This window comes from Lissotriton vulgaris, chromosome 2_1, assembly GCF_964263255.1.
Source record: "Lissotriton vulgaris chromosome 2_1, aLisVul1.2, whole genome shotgun sequence".
NCBI lineage: Eukaryota > Metazoa > Chordata > Amphibia > Caudata > Salamandridae > Lissotriton > Lissotriton vulgaris.
In genome coordinates this window covers 430,846,794-430,866,302 of record NC_141687.1, presented here as the reverse complement: position 1 = coordinate 430,866,302, position 19,509 = coordinate 430,846,794, and the positions used below count along the sequence as shown (strand labels likewise).

Here is a 19,509-nt window from a genome sequence, read left to right as displayed (position 1 = left end):
TAAGCCAATTATGGAAACAATAATCCATGACAACAATTTACAGAGGGAGCCCTTGCACTTTGGCACTGAACAGCAGTGGCAAAGTGCCCAAAGCATCTAGATCAGCAAAAACGAAGTCAGAAACACAGAAAAAACACAGGAGGCAAAGGCAAAAATACACGGCAAACCCACGCCAAGGATGCCAGGTCTAACAGTGAGCATCTCATTATTAGAAAATGTGCCCACTAACTGCAAGCACAGCTATTTCAAGCCAATAAGAAGGACAATATCAACTCTGCCCCTTTATTTCCTGACATACTGATCAACAGAGTAAAGTAAGTTCTTGATCAGGACCTAGGTCACAGCAATCTGCTTGGTAAGTGATCTTCCTCCCCTTAGTCTATGTGGTCTACTTGATGCCTTTTGGCCTGATTTAGATTTCGGGGGACAGGTTGCTCCTTCTTTCAATACGATGATGTATATCCCGTCCAGCGAAATATAAATCCGAAAAATGTATATCAGGTCCTGCGTCAGGAGTTTATTTCATACAAGTGAACAGTGACCAATGCACTGTGCACGTTTTCTTGTACGCATACACAGATGTGCCCCAAAGAACACACACTGACAAAGATAATCTAAGCATTTTTTATAAACTGAAACAAAATAAAGGTACGTTACTACAACGTAAACCTTTCTTTTCACTCGTGTACTTGAGCCTCAGTCCCACCGTGAAACACACGTCTGTCATAAACCCACTTGCTTTGTGAATTTTAACCTTTGAGAGGTGGGTGACGTATCAGTCAGAGCCAGGCCTCAAATGCCTCAGCAAAGCACGGACATTTAGCAATGAATGGTGATCGCTCTCAGCCAAACACAGAACATGCAGGATGATGGGGACCCCAGTGAAACTGCAGCAGCGCGTGCTTTTATTTGTTTGATTTCATTTGTTTATCTGTGCACTATGCGTCGATGGAGGTTTGGGAGAGAGGAGAGCTGCGAAAGTTGCTTACCTAAGTAGGTTCTATTTAAATCAGACTTTGTTATGCAAACTGCACGTGTGCTGCTGACCTGGATAAATACAGTAGAACAACCAGCGCTCGGTACCGTAGCACAGCAGCTGGGCAACCACCACCACCTCACCATGGGAAAGGTAATGCAGTAATCCTAATGCCACTAACTCTTGTTGATGTTATCTTTTTTTCTACACGAGCTTGCCTTGGCTTCACGATTGAAATCCATCCGGTTAAAGAGGTATTTTAACTAACCTCTTTGCGACAGTGGGTTATATAAATAATATTGTATATGTTTTCTCTAGCCCTCTACTATTCCAGGACACGTATCTGACAGCTAAGCAGGCTCAGTCTCGAAAAGGATAGCTGTACAAAGTAGATCGTTGTAATCAGTATATTTGTAGTCCTATTGAAGGCGAAATATTTTTTAATCTTTGACTATTCCTCTGTCTGCCAAGATATAGCTCCTGGGTAGAGGTTCAGAGAGTGAGGGCCCAATTCACATTTGTGGGCAGGTGTGACATATTCTTGACGTAGGAGAGGTTTACCTCTGAATTTTCACAAAAATCAAATATTTGTGAATCTAAAATTGAGTTTGGACATGTGGGGCGCGATCTTTAGAAGGATTTTCACCCTTGCCAAGCCTTCACTTATTAAAGTAGCAGGTTGTGTGAGGAGGAAATGTCAACAATGCATTAAAATTATAATGTGACTCTTCATTGAAACATTGCAATTCCTTATGAAGCACAAGGACGTGGACAGGCTTGAGTGTGGGGGAGAGGGTAGGGCTATGAGGCAGCATAGAATAGTTGACCTCTTTCTGTGTGTTCTATAAGGAAATGCATCAGTGGTTTGTAACCTGTCTGGGTTACAAACCGCAGCAATGGAGGAAAATTTGTGCCCTTCAAGTGCTTACCGACGCCTGTTGGTTCTGCACCAATCATTTTGCACCTAACTTTGTTTTGCTTTTAATCGAATTTTGTGCTTCTAAACGTTTTTCTGCTGATGTTGCCCCAGTAGTGACTTTGCACCTAAATGTGATTTTATGCCTAAATAGGATTTTGCAATAAATACGATTTTGCTCAGATTTGGAATTCAAAATATATTGCTTACTTTACACTAACGTTGATTTTGCATCCGTAGATGTGATAGTGAACATGAATGTGATTAGTGCTGTTAAATCTATCCCAGCCTCAAGTTAGTCTTGTATTAAATGTGAAAAATGTGAGGTCTTACTAATGCAAACTGTGGGCACTTAATGTGACAAGGCAACAGGCCGTCTCCATCTGTGCACCTAAGATCTGGTACAATATCCTCAATATCGATCAGACTACCACACACTTGTACCAGCTTAGGAAAGAGCTGAAGATACACTTCTTTAGAGTACACTACATGCATTTTGTAACTTTTTAAAATTTTAATATCAACAGCAACAGCTTATAATCAGAGAACAAACGATACATCAGTAGCTGGAGGGGAGATATCACCCTGGAATAAATAGGTACCTGCAAAAAGGATTCAGGGTGCACATTTGCAGTGGGAGCTCCTCCGCTAAGGTGGAGAAGAGTAACACCACTGCTTTGAAGCAGTGAAAGAAAGGAAAATTAAATGATATTAAAGTAATATTATTATTATTTTATTTTGTCGTGCTGCGGCAGGTTTGTGGGGTGGGCTGCTCTGCTCAGAGTTGAGCAGTGGTAGCACTCTCCTAAGTGCGCAATGTCTGTTTGGCCGGCCCGCTCACGCGCACTTCGCATGTTCTCCATGCATGCTACATTACAGCCTGCATGGAGAACATGTCCAGGCCCCCAGTCTCTGGCTGAGCACCAAAATCATGACGCTCAAACCAATTACAACAATGCGTTGCAGCATTGTGACTGGTCATGGCAACCTGGCTGCCTGCTTCCGGTTTCATTCCCGAGGAGAGACGACAGAGACAGGCAGTGGTAAGGTATGTTTTTTCTTTTTTTAATAATCCCCTTATCCCCCCTACCCTCTACCCTGCCACCCTCGAACTGTGCCAGCCGCTACTGCACATTTGTTAATTGTCCCCCCACCAGTGAGAATATCAGGGCATCAATTGTCAAATAATGGTAGAACAACATAGGGTAAATTCCCTCCAATGCATGTGAGACTTCAAACATTGCCATCATTGGTGAAAACTGGAACAAACTATGAATGAAAGGGTAAGATGGCAGGGTACCCTGGTGAACTGGGTAGGGTTGAAAGGTCTGAAACATTGTGAAACATTGTGAGGGGGAAATATTTTACTCATTGCCTCTTTAGGGAAGCCAGTCTGCTCTGTGCCAAGCTACCAGAGGCTGAGCACACGTTATCTTTTAGTGTGCATATGGCTTACCCTAGAGTGGTGGTCTCTACTTTGACAGGGTGCACACCTCTGCCAACTAGAGACTTCATTTCTAACACCATTTAGTGTAATAACACTTTAAAGTACACTACATTATGATTAAGGTTCCCTCTTTTCCATTTTTACAGATTTTTACAGATATGTACAGACAGAAAACATTAATTTTCATGCCTATAATTATTTTTAAATGTGGATAAAAACGGAAATCTGGTTGCCTTTTTAGTAATTCTAATGCTGTCTGTCATGACTGCCTGGCCAATAGCTGTGTGGATTGATAGGTTTGGTGGTTAAAAAAGAAAGTATGTTTATTAAAGAAGCTTTAACAGCAATAGATATGCACAAGGTTGATATTGAATTTTGCATATTTTCTTATAAGTGCATTGATTTATCTTCTGCGGGTGTTCACAGCATTGAAACCTGGAAGGATAGCATTTCAGCTTCATTTTTCTATAAATCCTGAAACAAATATAGATAATTACAGATAAAATTAGCAAAACATAAATATGGATAAATACAGACGGAAATGTCAAAAAAATAAACACCATACAACCGGGAACCTTAATTATAATGCATTAACAGTCCAAAAACCAGCTACCCCTCCCATCAGATGTTGATTGTATCTTTGATTTGACCTTGTACAATGCTTAGATGGTTTTTGTCTAGGTTTTGGCTATATAAATAACACATTTGTAAATATATCTTACTACTTCATTTGTCGTTGTGCTAAGTGATACCACAAGTCTAAGTATTTCCATGGCCCCGTACTGAATGATTATCTCAAGGTCGGTTTCCTAAACATGTTTTTGTGGTCATATTTTGGCCAACGAGCACAAAACATAGAGAGTTTGTTGTCAGATCAGACTCCAGGATGCGTATAACAACACCTCAGACACCCTGTTCTTAACTGTCTTATGAAAGCTTGGAAGGAACTATAATCAAGGCATACATCATAGTCTCCGAATGTGCTCCATTAAAATTGACCTACATTTCTTTTTTTTTTTCTTTTTTACAAATGATATTATTCCTGGACTTATGCAATGTTTTTTTCTTTATAGTCTCAAAGACATATGTGCATAGAACGTACTATCTCAGGTTGCCATAACCATTATATGAGCCACACAACATCTTGTATGAAAGTTTAAAGGTCATAAGCCAACAGGGGTGTCAAAGTCCACACTTCCACCGCATTGTTTGATATCCTGAAGGCCCTATCAGTTTCCACTATGGCAAGCAATGTTAGCACTGATAGTTACCTCCTCTGTCAACTGATTATGACAACACCAAATAACCCTCATTCACGCTTCTTCTCATTATCACCCACAAACTCTTGGGAAATTAATGCAGACAGCATAAATCATGGTAATATGGATGATAACCTGTTAAAAAGCTACTTCTAACACAGATCAAATGACTAATGCAACAGCCATCCAGTAGCCACCACTACCATTGGATACAGCCACCCTATGCGCGTGCAAGCTCCCAGTCAGGTCAAGCTACACCAAAACAAATTGACTCTCCACAGAAGGACTCAATCACGCATAGGCTTTATTCACTTCAGATAATATGGCCACTCCTGTTATATTTCAGTATTGCCTCTTACTTCCAAAAAGAGCACAAATCTCTTGTCTAGTCCCATAGGTAAACTGCTTGACATCAAATTTAAGTTATCTCGCCAGCATAAGATCATACAAAGTCGTCAAACCAAGCTCTCCATTTCTATTTCACAAACTCTATCCTCCCATGGACTGCTCTCCTAAGCCCCCAACCCTATTACACCTCAATCGATCCACTTACTGCTGAAGATCACAACATGCATATGAACACCAATGCTTCAGAGAATTCCTCCATGCATACTACCTCAAACCAGCTAACTCACTTGAATACGCTGAAGTTGCAGACCCCACAACACATCCTGCTACCACAGTCTTCACAGTTAGGTATCCTAAGCACAACAAAAGACCAATGTGCCTGGACAACTTCCGAAAAATCAACTTTTCAACTTAGTAATTCCATATCCTATGGATCCCATGAAAGCTACCATCCTGATCCTGAAAAATTGCACTTATGGCTGCCTGATCAGGGGCTGCTCCTCTGCTAAGGCAGAGGAGCGTCTCCCCACTGCCTTGCAGCAGTAAAACATGCTGTTGGAGCTTAGCGTGAGGGGTGGGCTGCAGAGTAGGGGAAGAGTGGTAGAACCCTCCTGAGTGTGCAATGACTGTTTGGTCGACCCTCTCAGGCCACCCAAAACAGGTATGCGCATTTTCCTTGTTCTCCATGCAGGCTGCATTACAGCCTGCATGGAGAACATGCCCAGGAACCCAGTCCCTGGCTGAGTGCCAAACTGTGGCACTCAGACCAAACACAATGCTGCATTGCAGTGTTTTGATTGGTCAAGGGAGACTGGGGAGACTGGGTGCATACCAATCACAATGCTGCATTGCAGTGTTGTGCTTGGTCAGGTAGCCTAGCTGGAGTACGAGACGGAGGGGATCGTAAATGCAGGACCCGGCGACAAGGTGAATGCGCTTCTTTAAAATTAAAAAATGTGATCCACCAACTTCCCCTCCCCCCGCTGCCCCTCTCATTGCCTGCTCCACCACATGCTCCACCACATGCAAGCAGTGCCGGCTGCCACATTGCCTGATTCTGATTATTTTCCCCACTTACCACTAAAATACAAAATCATGCGCCCTTTACAGGACAGAAAAAAAGCTAGTGGAAGGTTGCAAATCTTGACAAGGCGAACTTTAAAATAGAAATTGATTACCTCAAAAAACTCTTCCTCTTTGCAATATCTCACTGTGGAGATTACAAACAAAAGACCTAAACCAGTGAGACTCAACATCTTACACCACCCACATGGCAGCAAAAGTGTGGCTGGCCCAGTAACAGAGTATGCATACGTGGCGTCTTGTTAGCTGAGTTATATGCAGCTTTGCGCAGCTAAATATCCATTTATGTTTGCTTTTTTAATGAATAAGAACTGCCACTCAAAACACATTAGCGCTGTAGCTGGCAAGAAATTAGTATTATGAATTACAACACTTCCCATGAAGGCTCCTTTATCATTACCATTATTCCTGATATCGTGTCCCTTCCTTTCCTCTCTCTTCAAAGTTCTTTCCCCTTTCCCAGCTCTGACCCCCCTAATCTCCACAGTAGTAATGTTGCAGGGTGTAACGCAAAGTGAGCAAGGGACTCATGTCTGAGCATACCCTGCCAACTTATGGCGAACAAAGCGGTACAAAGGGGGGTGGTGATGGACGGAGCATCTGAACCAATCAAATACTCACACCCAGTCACCGGTCCTGGGTACAACCAGAAATGGGCGGCCCCTGGACAGATAACCCTCGTCCAACCACCAATCCAGGACCACCCGAACATCCGCGGACATAGGGATCAAAACGCTCATATCTAGGGAACAGGGGTCCCAATGCAACAAAACGTGGGACACCACTGGATACATGTGAAGGCGAGCCCATGGTACGGCCAACAATGATGCAGACATCAGCCCCTGAACCCTCAATCACAGGCACACAGGACGAGAAGGTCCCGACAACAGGGACCGCACAGCAGACATCAGGGACAGAATCCGAGCAGGGGGCAGGTACACCATTCCCAACTGAGTCTTGAACAGAGTCCCAATGAAAGTCAATTCCTGCATAGGAACCAGGGAGGACTTCGGAACATTCACCAGGAATCCGTGATGCTTCAGGACATGGCACACCCTCCGGACATGTAACCCCGCCTTAAAAAGAGAAGAAGCAGAAATCAAAATATCGTCCAGATAAGGAAAAACACTAATGCCCTCCCCATGTAAATGGCCAACAAGAGGAGCCATAACCTTAGTAAAAACCCTGGGTGAAGAGCAGAGGCCAAAAGGCAACACCTGCAACTGATAGTGACGACCCAGGATGCAGAAACGGAGAAACCTCTGAGAATCCGGGTGAACACGAGATCCCCTGTGCGTATTGACACCAGGAAGAAGATGGAATAAACCCCCAACCCCAATTGACCTTCGGGCACGGGAATCACGGCCTTCTTCACAACAAGGGACTCGACAACCTCCAAAAGAGCCACCCACTTTAGAGCGTCCCTGGGACATGGAGTGGACCTGAAACAGTCTGGGGCATTCAGGGTAAATCCAAGATGCACACCTTCGGACACCACCTGTAGCACCCACTGATCTGACACAGGCTCGCGCCAAGAGTCCATGAAGCAAGTGAGGCGACCCCTAACCGGACCCACTCCAGGAGCGATCCCGTCAGGATTTTAAAGCGGTAGCAGAGGAGGTAGAAGCACCTGAGAACCGGGGTCAAAGGAAGGAGCACACCGGCCACACCCCCTTCGACGAAAGGGCTGACCAACACGGCCCCTCCGCCAAGGACCAAAAGCCCTCTGGGAACCAAAAGCCCGGAAGCGGCCAGAACGCTCAGGAGCCAGAAGCCTACGGCCTTCCACTGTCTTCTTTACCATATCCTCCAAATCGAGAGCCAAACAGTTTCACACCAGAGAATGGGATCTTCATCAGTAGACCATTCTGCGTAGCATCAGCCTTCCATGACCGGAGTCACAACTGCCTTCTTGCAGCGATAGAAGACCCAGCAGCAGAAGCAGCTGCCCCCAACAAATCAGAAGAAACATCATACAGCAGCTGAACCTGTTGTTCCATCATCGCCAGAGTAGAAGAGACATCTTCCCCTTGGTCCAACAACTCCGCCAGCCCGATGGAGAAATCAGCCGCTGCAAAAGTGCGCTATACCTCACCATCCACCTTACGATCTACAGGGTCAGCAGGAGAGGAATCCTCAGAAACAACCGCCCCATGAGAGGACATACTGCCCATCAAGGAATCCACCTTGACCGAGGAAGGAAACTTCACGGGAAAATCACAATTATACAGAAAATGCGGGAAAGATACCTTGTCCACATACTTCCATTCTGTCTCCAAAACCTTCAACACTGAAGAATGAATGAGCAAAGACTCAGGCTCAGGACGCTGATACTGAGAGAATAAATCATCCTCTAGAGGGGCCACAGAATCAGGAAACACCAAATTTTTGCGAATGTGTCCAAGGACCAACTTAAGATTGGCCCCCTGCACAAAGCGACCCTTCATGTTAAAATCCTCCTCTGCGACTGAATCAAGAGCAGGAGCGTCAACACATCTGGCCCTCTTGTCCGCAGGAACTGGCCCCTGACCCTGTAATGCAGCAGCCACAGCTGAATTAAACATTTGTTGTAATAATTCCATAGAAGGAATCGTCACCCCTAAACCAGAAGCTTCTGCCAAGGAACCAAGAGCAGGTATGACAGAAGAACAACGCTCCATGACCTCCAGACACAAGTGAACAAAACACAGGCAAAGGAGAAAACCAACACGCCCGATAAAAAAAGATCCTGAGGTTGCTAGGCAACCATACAAACCACCTAACACACGCCCCCAAAGAGCATATGAGCGCAGGAAGACCCGCACGGATACTGCCAAAAACGGCATGGAAACCCCAGCGTGTGGAAGCCACATCAAACATCAGAGGCATTCACACACTCGAAGGCGCGTCCACTGCCGCCCTCGAATTCCCTGATGCGGCAGCAAGTAAGCGGGAGGGAAAGGGAACCTCTGGCCCCTTGAACAAGCGCACCCGGCCGCGCCATGTCCCCTTAGCAGGACGCAAGGCCAGGAAAGAGAGCAAAACCCGATACGGCCCGCACAGCAGGACCCCAGGTGCCCCCACCCAGAGCGAGGTCCAAAAAACAACAAGATAGTACAAAAAACACTACTTCCCCCTGACGTAATACCAAAGGCCACAAGGGGCTGCTCAAGCAAGACCCCAGCCCCACTCACCTGTACACCAGAGAGACAGCACTCGGAGTAGTGCAGAAAAAAAGAACAGGTCGTTTTGTGGTTTCTGTATCCCTTTTTGGGATTGGCTGTAGCCACTGGGGGCCATCTTGGAGGAGGGAGAGGGAGACTAGAGCGAAAGATTTATGCTTGGAGTTTCTCTGGGAGCCAGAGGCTCATGGGTGATTACTGTGGCGAGGAAGACGGACGAGGAGGTAATGGGAGCTCTGTTTTTACACAGGTATGTAGGACAAGAATACATTCATTTCTTTTTGGCTTGGCGGGAACAACCTATACTTACAGTGGTGCTTGTACTAACAGCATCGCTCATCAAACTCTTTCTGCCGTGTATTATGCCGTCGGATTCCTGTACATGTTTTGGCTGCAGTTCCCTTGCAGCGTTGCGTTTATTTTGCTGAATACCCACGCGTCCTCACGTATCCTTGCGTCTTCATGCTCTGGTAGAGCTGAGCTTCTGAAAGGGCAGAAGTCATAAGTATATGCACTCATGTTTTGTTAGCCCTGAACACTACTTCCAAGAATAAAGAATAACTGCTACATTTAAACCATTAAAATATGTTTGGAAGCTCTGAAAGGAAACCCCCAGTTACGTTTTTTAAGTATATACATTCATGTTTTGCCCAGCCCCGAACAGAACGTCACAGAATAAGTGCTACATTTAAATCATTAAAGTGCTGATTTTATATTGAGAGCGGTTCATTGGAACAGTTTGGATTAGGTTAATTTTAACAGAACAAATCTGAAAACTTTTCCATTCCAAGATGATGTCTATGTTTGTGTGCATTTCCACTTCAACTCGGCAGTCTGACCCGGAAGTACATTGGCCATTGACTTATGCTTTTTTTTCTTCATGTGGTATTGTGAAACTTGTGTTCTAAAACTCTGCCCCTCGGGCCACATTCATAGCTCTTCTCCTTTCGTTCCAGTTTAACTTGTTGCTGAAAGTGGGCATAGGTGCTAGTTACATTTTGCAAGTACTTTTTACTTTTGTTATTTTAGGGCTGTAGATTACTAATTGGATGAATAAAACTATCTTGCCAAAATCTTTCTCTTGCTCGTTCCTTAGTCTTGTTGATATACATGTTTGAGATGCTAACAGTGCCCTGACTGGCTGCAACCTATGTGCCTCAGCGTCACTCCCCTGAGGCTTGCCCAATGCTGAATGTCTGTGGCAGCTGACCGATCAGGTTACAATGGCTAGGTTATTGCCCTTCCATTTCCGGTGCTTTGCACTAGTTTTAAGATCTACCTAGAAATCCTCAAATGGGTGTAATTTCTGATAATTATATGTTTAGCTCATCTTCAGTGTTTGATTTTGCTTGCGGGAAAGTGTCACTCCTAGTTGTTGAAATGACAATCATAATTACATAGAAATCATAAAAATGTCACACCTAGCGATATGAATCCTTGACAGCTATGTAGGTGCCATTCACAGGAGGAGGCAGTCTTCTACCAGAGAATTAGAACTGTTTCAGTGCATGTCCTGTATAAACAGTGATTCCTCTTATCAGTTATGTATCCCCCTGGGTGTTGTAGAGATTTCGTAGAGATGACAGCACTCTAGATCAAGGGGCTGGTAAATAATTCTTTACCAACGCGTGACATTGTTCAAGTTCAATGAGGCGTAGTATTGGAGTAGACCTTCTATAGATGTACAAAAAATAATCTTCTAGTCAGCAGAAATAAGCAGCCTTGAGGATACTAAGGAATCAGGAGGTTTAGGGGAAGTCAACACTCCAAAAAGCACTATTAAAACAAGCATTTGTAATGCAATAGTTCTCGCAGCATTAAAGTTTGAGTTATTGGCATTGTATATGACAATGTGTTGCATTACATTTTTAGCAAAGTCTGTATTGGTATATGAAGATGATTTGCAAGATGAAGCAATGTTGGCAATAATATTATATAATAATAATATTGTAAGTTACTGTTGTACTTATAAGCATTTTGGTAGCGCATAGTGATGTTGTGGTGGCATGAGGGCCAATGGTGAGCCATAAGTGAAAAGCCAGTGGCATTAGTGTACAAATAAGAGGCATGCAGACACAATGGTAAGCCATAAGTCAACAGACATGAAGCACAACCTTAAATACAACACACATAAAGATACATTCAAGAAGCATAACGGTACAAACAACAGACATAAGGGCTAATACAGGAGACATGGAAACACAATCAATATGCATACGTTCACAGAAAGGTAGCACAAAGGCATGTACACAAGGGGCATAACAACATAAACAAGAGGCATGAGGGCAAATACAGTAGGCATAGAAACCCAATTAAGAAGTATAAGTGCAGAGGCAAGAAGCACAAAGGCAAATACACTAAGCAAGTACACATACACAGGGCCAAGGCACTCTCATATCACCTGGCTCTAAGCACTCTCACATTACCAGGCTCCAAGCACTCTCACATTACCAGGCTCCAAGCACTCTCACATCACCACCCTTTAAACACTCTCACATCACCAGGCTCCAAGTACTCTCACAACACCAGGCTCCAAGTACTGTAACATTTCCAGGCTCCAAGCAGTCTCAATTCATCAGGCTCAAAGCAGTCTCACATCACCAGGCTCCAAGCACTCTCACATCACCAGGCTCTAGGCACTCTCACATCACTAGGCTGTAGGCACTCTCACATCACCAGGCTGTAGGCACTCTCACATCACCAGGCTGTAGGCACTCTCACATCACCAGGCTCTAGGCACTCTCGCATTCCCAAGATCCAGCCACTCTCACATTAACAAGCTCCAGCCACTCTCACATCACCACCCTTTAAGCCACCGTTCATCGTGCGCACAGCACCACCACCTTGAAGCCACCATTCCACGTGCACACAGCACCACCACCTTTAAGTCTCTGGTTCGCGTGCACACAGCACCGCCACCTTGAAGGCACTGGTTCTCATGCACACAGCACCACCACCATGAAGCATCTGGTCCTCGCGCACACAGCACCACCACCTTGAAAAACTGGTTCTCGTGCACACAGCACCACCACCATGAAGCATCTGGTCCTCGCGCACACAGCACCTCCACCTTGAATCAACTGGTCCTTGTGCACAAAGCACCACCACCTTGAAGCCACAGGTCCTCGTGTACACTGCACCACCACCTTGAAGCCTCTGTTTCTCGTGCACACAGCACCACCACCTTGAAGCCACTGGTACTCCAAACAGACATTACCCCCGAATTATCTACACACCACAGTCAACTGCAGTGCATGCTGTTAGGAGGTTACACCCCAAAACAGAGATATCTCCTGTAGCCCGCTACACACCACCCTGCAGTTACCAACACAGGACAGACCGCCCTGCAGCTGGGGGTGTGGCCGGGTGTCATGGGCCCTGGTGCAAGAGAGGAAATGTCCCCCTGGCTGCTATTTGAACCATAAGATAGATCAATACTCAGGGTTCAGTCGGAGCCCTCAGGCCTCTGGGTCGCGGTATTACTGCACCTGTTGCACTAATGGACACTCAAACCCCACCCTCACCACCACGGCCAATGACTATCAGAAGAGTCGTTCCTTGCGATCCCTGGTACCCCATACAGCCACCTGCAGGACTTTCACCCAAGAAAAGATGCACGGTGGTGTTCTCAATACTCTAACGTCCCTTATTGCACCCCAGAAATAATACACAAACCACACCCACCTGATCGGCGCTCTGTCACCCTCGGAATGTTTCAGGTCACCGGCTCTCGTTGTCGCGGTGACTCATTTATAGTGAAACCATGTGAGCTTTTGAGTTCTGCTTATTTTGTCACAGCGTGGCGTTCTGCAAGCACGCACTCTAGGCGCAATACAAAACCACGCTGATCCTGTGAAGATATTCTGACAAAACTTTAGGCAAAGCGCTTGCTGCCAAAATAATAAAAAAATCAAAACACAGTCCGGTCCCTGCGCCCTCCAGTCGGCGAGGCTCTTCTAGAAAGATGTTTTCAATGTTATTTCCAGAACGACGGTACTTTACACCAACTCGATTACCTTAAACCGCGCTCGCTTCTCACAAGGCGTCTTGTAAATAAAAAATAAAAAAGAACGAATTTAAAAATATAAATACCTGAGGAGAGGCTAGTGTCGCCGCCTTCCACGTGATTGCATCGGGTTCGTGTTCAGATCCAACACTTGTCCAAGTGCGACGGTTCGTCAAATCCTTTCTGTCTGACAGAGACAATCCAAATAGCACGTCTCAGTCTTCGTGTGTGATCTCAGGCAAGTGAGCTCCAGCAAAGGTGAGCGGCAGCCAACGAAGAAAGGTGAGTGAGTGACTCACAACTGGCCACGCTCCTTTTTTTCCCCAAACCTGGCCCCTCCCACCTCCAGTTAACTCTTTCGGAGGTGAAGTGGCGAAGCAGGAACCAGCTGACACCCGGGCCTCTCCTGTGAAATCTGAAGCTGGTAAGGTGGGGGCAGACACCACAAACACGGCGGTTAAAGAAGAAAGTGTCTGGGGGCCGGGATTAGGACCCCCTTCCTGCAGGAGCCGCCCTGGGATTTACATGGGCTGTCTGGAGCGAGGGGCGCTTTAGATATGGGCTCACGTTATAGGACATGTGTGACAATACTGACTGTAACAAAGTACAACATCGTAGGCACTTAGTGGCTCATTATCTAAATATGTTTAGGCATTTTTTACAGCGCTTTTATTCATTAGTAGTGTGATTACACCCATGGGCGTAGGCGACACTTGAAGCCGCCTGCAGCAGAGTCGATTACCTGACATTCTGTAGTGTGTGTTATCAGCCCCGCACTCTGGTATGCAGACTCCCCCTGCATTCCAGAGAGGCGCGCGTCGCAATCCGGTCTGCCATGCCATGCTGTGGAGACAAGACCTGGCCGCGCGCACAACGTTATCCTATGGGGAAACGCTGCGCGCGGCCAGGTCTTGTCTCCCTTCGTCGTTCTGAGACGGCTGAGACCCCGCCAATAGTTCTCTGGCGAGAACGCGCTTTGCGCGTTTCTAGCCGAGACCTAAAAAAGGAATCTGGAGCATGTGCATAGAGGAGAGACTTGATTGGGGCTCCGGGGTATTGAGGTCTGACTGCATTCAGAATGGGTGCCAGCCAACCGAAGGACTGAATGAGATCTGCCAAAAATAAACAAACACGGCTGGGAAAAGAGCTTGTGTTACAGGGATTCTGTGTTGACTGGCGTCAGTTGTCTTGAAAAAACGTAGCAAAAGCCTGCAGCTTGAAACATGTAGCAACAGTCAGCGGTTTGAAACAAAGTAGCCACAGTCCGCGTTAGTTGGCAGGAAAACAAAGTATCCAGTTTTCTCGCATTTGGCGTTGTGAAAAAATGTGGCATTCAGGAACACTAGGTAGCAAGAGTGTCAAGTCCAGAGAGAAATAATGTTGCAATAGTCTTGCGTCCGGAGGGAATCAAACAGGCAAATCAAGGGCTCTAAAAAGGGGCGTGGAACCAGTCAGGAACAGGAAGCCAAATGAAGGCTTGTTCCAATGACGCGGCGTTTGAACCCTCAAGGGGGTGAGGATAAATGCAGCACCCAATCTCAAGGAGTATAGTAAGGGAGTCCCTCAAAAGAGAGATTCTCTTTATACATTGCATGCACTAGATGACCTATATTCTGGTCAACATTATGGAACAAGTGGCCTGGTTGATTCCTAACATATTCCATTCAAAGTCTGCCAAAACAGATGACACAGACTCTTACACTTTCTCAACTGAACACTGCATGGTTCTGTGATAAGAAGGTATTTTGTAAGTGTCTTCTGTACAAGCTGGCCATGTTTTCTGTTTACCCAAATGCTCCCTGTGAAGTGAATATACATCCACATCCAGACATCATGCAGTGCCTCTTGTTGAGAGGTGGGGGTCAGGAGATGGATGCCATGCCGCTATCCATGTCTATTATGTTACTTATGATTGATATGTTAAGAGGATTTTTTCAACATGGCTTATCACCTGTGAGGGTTTCCCAGTGCTGTGGTATGGGGATCTGATTCAGGGGTCAGGCTGAACAACCTGGCTCTGGCGGTTCCTTGAAGTAGATCAGAAGAGCCAGGTCTTGAGCTTTTTCTGGAATTAGAGGATTGGGGTTGAGACCCTTATGTGATACTGGAGTCCATTCCAGGACTTGGCTGCGAAGGTAAACATCCATTACAATGCAGTAATTACAACGAGCAACCTTTACAATGCAACTGTTACAATGCAAATGCCTTTACATCACATGCCATTACAATGCATGCCATTACAACGCATGCCATGACAACGCATGCCAATACAACGCATACCATTACAACGCATGCTATTACAATGCATTATAAGGTAAGTAATGGAGATTTTTTTGTATTATTTGGTTATGGGTTTTGGTGTACATGGGAACAGTAATTATTACCCCTACACTATCCAACACTTTCCCTACTGTTGCACTCACTGGAGTGGGAACAGTAATTTTAACCCCTAGACTATTCCAACACTTACCTTACTGTTGCCCTAAAAGTATTATGCGTTGTATTGGTATGCATTGGAATGGTATGCATTGTAATGGAATGAGTTGTAATGGTAGTTTTTAAAAAAAATGTTGTAAAATCACGCAATGTAATGGTAGTTGCGATGTAAAGACTATGTTGTAAAAGCATGCGTTGTAATTGCATGCATCATAACGTCATATATTTGGCTGCGATATTTGAGAATGAGCAGCCTCTAGCTCTACTTTGGGGGATGTGGTCAATTTGTGCTAGGGAGAGTGCTGCAGATTGGAGTGGTCTGGTAGGTTGGTGGAAGTTCAGATGGTGTTTCGGTTATGAGGGACCGGTGTTGTGATATGTGTAAGGAGTTTGAAGAGGCTGTACTAGGAGCCAATGGAACTCTCTGAGGTGTGGTGTGATGTGGGTGTGTCGTGGAAGGTCAAGGATGAGTCTGCAGACGGAGTTCTAGGTTGTCTGGAGCCTGTGGGGGGGTGAGTGGATTTTCCTCCATACAGTGTGTTGCCATAATCCAATCTTCACATGATGAGAGCTTGTTTGAGGGTGTGTCTAATGTTCTGGTAGAGCCATTTGAAGATCTTGAGTAGCATATGTAGGATGAAGAAGTGTGAGGATGATACTGCACTGACCTGTGATGACATGATAAGTTTGTCATCTAGGATGATTCCCAGGTTTCCTGTGTGGTTCGTTGGCACTGGTGTGTGGCCTAGCTCCGATGGCCACCAGCAGGAGTGCCAGGGTGAGCTCTTGTTCCCGAATAATAGCAACTCTGGGTTGTTGGTGTTGAGCTTTAGGCAGCTTCTTCTCACCCAGTCTCCCACGTTAGTCATGCAGTTGTTGAAATTGGTTTTGGTTGAGGTGGTATCATCTGAGAGGGATAGGATGAACCATGTCCGAGTCAGAGATGAAGGTAGTTCTGTGTGATCTGATGATGTTTGAAAGCGGTGTCTTCTATATTTTGAATGAGGTGGGACTGGGTGATGATCCCTGTTGGACTCCACATTTGACATTCTTGTGTTCGGAGGAATAAGGAGGCAGTCTTATCCACTGGGTTCTCCCTGTGAGGAAGGAGGTTATCCATTTGAGTGCTGGTCCCCGGACACCGATGTCATGTAGTCATGGTAGGACTGTATTACAGTGTACAGTACACACCAGGACCAGTGACCCAACCACAACCATTACTGAATAACTACAACTGTCCCCTTGCCTCAAGCTGTATCGACATGGCAACACCAACCTTCCACACCTATGGAAACGTCAACACTTCATGAGCAAGGACCCAACAAGCTTTGAAACCATGCCACAAAAGTACTGAACTATTTCATGAGTGTCCTTTCAGACTGCCTTTTCAGCTACAATGACTTTATAGAATATTTAAGCAAACATTGGACAGTAAAATTTACTATTTGACTGTATTTTTAAAAATGAGACTCCAGCTCAGTATTCTCTTGAAGGAATCTGTTTTTGAGCATTGTCCATAGAAGCAGTGGTTGGCGTTAGCAGTGAAAGTGGGTTACATAGGATGGGGAAGTGAGGGGTGAGCTCCTAGGAAAATGTTTTGGGTACCTGCGCTTATATTTATTTATTTTATTTTTGCAAATTAAGCACCTGTCCCTTTGAGGTGGACTAGGTTGGCTATATGGGTAGGCCCCATGTTGCAATTAGGTGGCCCCTACCTGCTTGTCACTTGGAGTCAGTCTTGGAGATTGCAAGAGAAAAGCAACATAGAGCTGTATTAAGAGTTTTGTTTGGTAAACTGCTGTCTGCCCATCTGCTAAACCTAAAAATCCTATACTAAATCTTCTGTCAGTTGATGAGGAAGCCCTGAAGCAGCCCATCCTCATTCACAGTGGGTGAACCATTCTGCAGCCGCGGCCCGTGGAGGGAGTTGCGGTGGGGCAGAGAGGCAGGGCGGGGGAGGGGCAGGGTAGGGGGTGCTAAAAACCGGAATATGGATAATTGGAGGTAAACAATGTAATTAATAAAACGAATTTCGTAGCGTGCGCTGCATCACATTTTGCAATGCAGGGCACGCTACGAAGTTCGTTTTATTTATTAAATTGTTTACTTACCTCCAATTATCCATATGCCGGTTTTTAGCACCCCCCACCCTGCCCCTCCCCCGCCCCGCCTCTCTGCCCCACCGCAATTCCCTCCACGGGCCGCGGCTGCCATTCTGCACCATGATGTGGGCAGGACAGGTGCCTCACAGACTGTGTTCCCCTCCTGTGCCTCCTCGAACTCCAGAACCAGGCCCGGACTGGCCATTGAGGGCACCGGGCAATTCCCCGGTGGGCCGCATGGTTGGGGGCCGGTTTTGGGCCCCTGGGGCCATTTTTGTTACAGGGCCGTTATGCTGCAAAAACGGCCCGTTACAAAAACGGCCGAAAATCGGCCCTGTCACAGAGCGCGGTCGCACCTCTCCCCCCCCCCCCCTCCCCTCTCCTCCCGGAGAGGGGAGGGGGGCCGGCCGAGCACTTTGCCTGGGCCGGTTCTGGTTCCCAGTCCGGCCCTGTCCAGAACCCAGCCTTAGAGCCTTCTTCTTGCAGTATCAGTGCCACATTTGGAGAAATAAGGGTTTGTGGCCATCACACGGCAATTCTCCTTGTTTTTACTCAATGTGTTGCTGATCCTCTCCTGGTCTCTGAAACCATTGACCTTCAACAGGAGGGTACTGCCCCTTGCTTTTTATTGGGTCACATTTTTTTAATATAGATAATATTTATCACCAGAGGTGCTGCTGTCCAAGCATTTTGAAGGTTTAAAAATTCCGAGTTTGTCTGTGAAGTGAGCAAAGAAATAATAAGCTATATAATTTAAGGTTACTGGTTTAGAATTTGTTTTTTAAATATATGATTTCTAGCAGGCCCAGAGAGACATAGGGCCCGATTCACAGAACTAACTTAAGACATAATCCTAAACTTACTACGATTTTGGTATTCACAAGAGGCACTTACTCATTTTGGTATTCACAGAAGGCACTTACTCATTTCCGTATTCACAGAAGTTACGAGTCCTAACTTTACTACTCCTAAACTGAGAAAAATTCTAACTTTAAGACTTTCGGTATTGACCGAAGGCATTTAGGAATCTTAAAGTCAGGACTCCTAACTTCTGTGAATACTGAAATGAGTATGTGCCTTCTGTGAATACCAAAATGAGTAAGTGCCTTCTGTGAATACCAAAATGGTAGTAAGTTTAGAATTTTGTCTTAAGTTATTTCTGTGAATCGAGCCCATAATGTGGGGCTAGGGGCGCTCCCTTTTAATGCTTTGCAGTGGGGCCCTCCAGGATTCGTTACACTCGATTGGAGTCATAAAGCAAATAAGCAACATAGTTTTTCCACGTGCCGCTTTTGATTTGCAGTCAGATCCTGCTTCCTATTCTGATAGCAATGCCCTGTCTTAGTAAAACAGGACACATTCAACTATGGAAAGTGACACAGAGGTGACAAGAAGGCCCTATATAAAAGCATCTTAACAAAGTAAAGAAATAAATGTCAGTGACATAGCATCCTAGAGTTTTAACCAGTGAAAACATGTCATATTTCTTACTTAATAAACCATCCTACAAACATTATTGTAGAGAGTTGATTAATGGTAGTAAATCTTGCACTCAAATGTATTAACCAATTCTCAGATGGCTCATTTGGTGCCATGATTTATATTCCTTACGAGTGCACGACAATTGTTGTCAGTAACTTCACACCTGGTAAACTTTTTCTTCAGAGTGTGTAATTACCTGGTATATAAGTACCACGTCATTATGGGTTTTAGCCACCTTTAATGAGATTTTCGTGCTAATAGGATTCCACAGTGTTAATACAGCATTCCTCGGT

At 45.4% G+C, this 19,509-nt stretch overlaps 1 protein-coding gene across 2 annotated transcripts in view; it reads left to right on the top strand.

The window, feature by feature from the left end:
* Window positions 1-1,059: 1,059 nt before the first annotated feature.
* Window positions 1,060-19,509, top strand: part of LOC147730521 (gamma-crystallin B-like) — a 62,723-nt gene continuing 44,273 nt past the window's right edge. For both annotated transcript variants that reach the window (XM_086958568.1, XM_086958567.1), the window contains exon 1: window positions 1,060-1,129. In XM_086958568.1, the coding sequence (XP_086814694.1) occupies window positions 1,121-1,129 (9 nt within the window). In that variant the 5' untranslated portion in view covers window positions 1,060-1,120. The remainder of the gene's footprint in view (window positions 1,130-19,509) is intronic.